Source organism: Lactuca sativa, chromosome 9 (genome assembly GCF_002870075.4).
Source record: "Lactuca sativa cultivar Salinas chromosome 9, Lsat_Salinas_v11, whole genome shotgun sequence".
NCBI lineage: Eukaryota > Viridiplantae > Streptophyta > Magnoliopsida > Asterales > Asteraceae > Lactuca > Lactuca sativa.
In genome coordinates this window covers 82,896,841-82,900,635 of record NC_056631.2, presented here as the reverse complement: position 1 = coordinate 82,900,635, position 3,795 = coordinate 82,896,841, and the positions used below count along the sequence as shown (strand labels likewise).

Genomic DNA, 3,795 nt, shown 5'->3' with positions numbered 1-3,795 from the left:
GGAGGTTTTGTTCGTTGATGAATCTTGTTATTGATTCCTCAGTAATCTCACCAGACTTTATCACGACTACACAGTTGTTCTCAATGCTTTACAAGATGGGATATACGGATGTGCTCACCACAGTCACAAAAGTTAAGAAGTCTTGTTTACCTTCTCAATGGAATGGTTTGCTAACTTTTCTCATCAAGAGTTTGGCAGAAAGGAGTGGTGGATCGGATGTCACTAGCAAGGGTTTTCTTACCCTTTTATACGGTCTCTACAATGGCATCAACCTTGATTATGGGTATTATCTGGTCTCAAGTGGTGCAGAGTCTCAACATATCTACGAGGCATTCAGATATATCATGTGGGCGCTTCTGGATGCTTATTACAAGAAGGGCGATTAACACTTTGGACATTCCTGTGATGAAGGATGCCCTAGTCGCGTCCATTGCTACGTTTCACACGAAGAAGATCATCATCTCTGATCCAACAAAGTGCCATCACAATGGCTCCAATCCTAAATCCATGTATCGATGTGTCTCATCTGAAAGTCATGTTATGGCGGAATACAAAAAACTTACTCCTAAGAGACCGAGAGTCCTTACTCCAAAACAGCAGGTTGCCTTGGAATCTGTAAACAAGCCTGGCAACCGAGGGAAACGCACTACCACAAAGAAGGAGTCAACAGAGGAGGATAAGACTAAAGCTTCTAAGTCACAAAAACGAAAGTCTGATAAAGGAGATTCTTCCAAGCCCAAGAAGCTAAAGAAAATGGCAAGAAGATCCAAGATTCCCACTCCTCCTAGCTCAGAAAATGACAAGGAAAATGAAGAAGAGGAGGGTCATCATGAATCACCGAGAGGCAATACACCTCCCAGATCCCCAACTCTAACCGAACCCATTCATGACAAAATTCCTACCCCACCTCTATCACCAAAACAAACTATTCCAGTTTCGGTTCCTATCGATCCTCCACCCACTGCTTCACAACCAACGACTTCTTTACCACCACCTCCACCAGTTACTTCTACTCCTATTTCTACAACACAATTACCACCTCCTATAATTTCTAAAACCACCACCTCTATAATTCCTGAACCAACAATGGAGGTCAACGTATCTGATACGAGGGCCACAACTGTAACTGAAACTCCAATCATCAATAAACCTCTTTCACCCACCCACTCAACTGATTCTGGTGCCACTCTTGGTGGTGAGAATGACGAGTATGACCTTACATACTTTAGTCCATATCGGCTACCAACTGATGAGGATGATGATGCTCCTGTCACTAGCCAACACTTGCAGAGCATCAATGAGAAACTCGATCGATTGCTTGAAGACAACAAAGCCTATAGTGGTGTGGTCCTCAAAGCTTTTCTGGACACTGCTCTGGAACAATATACGGAGTGTATTGAAATATCCACTAAAGTTGTTGATGCTTCTACTTCCTCCTGCAAAAAGGCCTCAACTGCTGTTACTGAGATTGTTCAAACAACTCAGATTTTTCTTGAGTCTCTGAAAGGGCATGCCGACACAAATGCAGCCAAGATACAAGATTTTGTAGATTCTTTCTCTAAGTCTCTTCAAGAAGAGCAGTCAAAGTTTGAGGCTGTGCATTCCTCTATCCAAGCTGAGAATTCTTCGCTTATCAGCTCAGTCACTTCTAAGCTTGACTCTATTCACGCTAATCTGGCAACCGAAAGTGTTCTGAAGGAAGAATTGGCACGACGATCCTCTATGCTTGAAGTACAGAAAGTGCAGTTCACCCAAGAAGAAAAAGAAATTTCCTTATTAAAGACCGAAAGGGCTATTTTCCGCAGCTATGCAGGGGATGTTAAGGATATGCTCACCAACATTCTTGGTGCTCATGATCCTATTCTAACTCTGACCATTCGGAATCATCTCTCCACAAAATTGACTCCTGCCATTGCCATGTTACATGAAATGAAGGGTGTTTCGGAGGGATTCCGACCTCCAAAACAAGGGGAGAAAGTGCTCAACTGAGAGTGACTATGAAAACAAAAACAGAAACTACACACCCAAAAGTCAAAGTCACAACTGAACTGAAGGATAATGTAGCTTCAGGTTCTGGTACACATGAAAAGCAAAAGGAGACCATTGATGATAGTAATAGTGATGTTGGTGAAACTATTGTTGAGGCTCTCAAGAGAAAGAAGAAGGAACGTGATTTGGATGAAACTCTCAAAGTTGCAAAGGAAGCAGAGAAGACGGAAAGGAGAAACAAGGAAGAAGAAGAAGCCTTGAACTGTAAGAAGGCCTTGTTTCCCTTATGGACCAAAGAGCTACTTATCAATCAAGCTATAGAGTTTCCAAGTATTTATTGGTTGGAACTTGTTGCATCGCATGACTGTGATAACTCGAAGGACTCGCAGTTCGATATGCCGATAATGAGAAAAGCATTCACATTTCATTGCTTTGACTCAACTGCTGAGGTTCCTTTTCCTCATCCGAAGGTTGACAGAGAGCTGATTGACTTCTATCTAAAGTATGGCCAACCTCAGTATCTTACATGGAGTGCCCAGAAGATTATGACTATTAAGGTGCTCAAACCCTCACCTGCTGGGAGATTTGTCAATGTCAATTTTAAAATCACTCGAGGTTCTGCAAACTCGGTGTCAACTATCTCTCTAGCAGACCTTCCTAGTTTGAATCCCCATGAATGGATTCTGCTATACAAGATTCTGCTTACTAATCCGACTGAATATGAGCCGATTCTGGAACACTTAAAGAGAATGTTTGCCTCCTACATCTAAGAAGTTGCAACTATGGATCAGGAGATTGCGAAGGTTATGAATAAGAAGCCTACTGTGAAGCTTACACCAAAACCTGGAGATGTAAACAACATGAAGATGGGTCAAATCGATTCAACACATTTGACTGTGATGTTTACCAAAGGCGAAGCTCGCAGGTTTTTATTCACTCTTGTGGATAAACACTTGTTTTCTACCGACTGCTTGGAGCACATAATCAACATAATTCATCGGTGCAAGTAGAACTCTGAAGCTGACAAGAAGAACTTTACTGATATGCTTCGGTGGTACATTACGTTTCGCTATCATCTTTTGGCCATCATACCGAGGGTGTTCAAGACAGTAAAGAAGTATTATGTTGCTAAACAGAATTGAGGTTTCGGCTCCAAAGATGCAAAGGGGGAGATTGTTGAGTCTGTTAGTGTTGCATCATGGGCCTCATTTTTTGTATCCGGATTGGGCCTGTCCATCCGTGATTATCTTGTAGGGTTATAGTATAAATATGCATGCATGTCTGCATAATTTGATGTTAATCTTTACATTCATTATTTTGTAACCCTAAACACCTCCACAGTCACAATTCTTAATCGAGCTCTTCTGAGGTGTTGAAGTATCAATCATTCGACACATTCAAAGCCATACTTGTGTTCATATCTACTTTCATAATTGTTTGCTTGTATAGAATCTAACGATCCTTAAAGAACTTTTGTTCTAACAGTCTTCTTTCATGTGTGGTATGTGGGACTTGGGGGAAGTCATTAGGCTTTATGCTTACAACTTAGGTTTGTGGTTACAGGTACATCCAGTTCCAAAGGGAAGGTCTCGACATGATGGCACAACATCCTCCCCTCATGATTTCCACATTTTATATATTTATACTCTGACGTTTTGGATATTATGACTTGATGTTGATTTTGAACAACTTAACAAATGATTTGATAAGTTTTAAAAGGAAAAAATTTACTATTATTTTTGGGCCGTTACACAGGCTCTTCTTCAGTTTGAACCTTTTTTATTTGTATGCCACAAGTCTTCTCTT

General features: G+C 41.1%; 1 protein-coding gene across 1 annotated transcript; it reads left to right on the top strand.

Annotated features, from left to right (window-relative positions):
* The first annotated feature begins 405 nt into the window (after positions 1-405).
* LOC111885390 (uncharacterized) lies at positions 406-1,989 on the top strand. The gene has a single exon (XM_023881656.1). It carries the CDS (start codon positions 406-408, stop codon positions 1,987-1,989), a length of 1,584 nt encoding a protein of 527 aa, XP_023737424.1.
* Positions 1,990-3,795: the final 1,806 nt, after the last annotated feature.

Coding starts and splice junctions, on each gene's coding strand:
- LOC111885390 (XM_023881656.1), top strand. CDS start 406: ATGAAGGATGCCCTAGTCGCGTCCATTGCTACGTTTCACACGAAGAAG.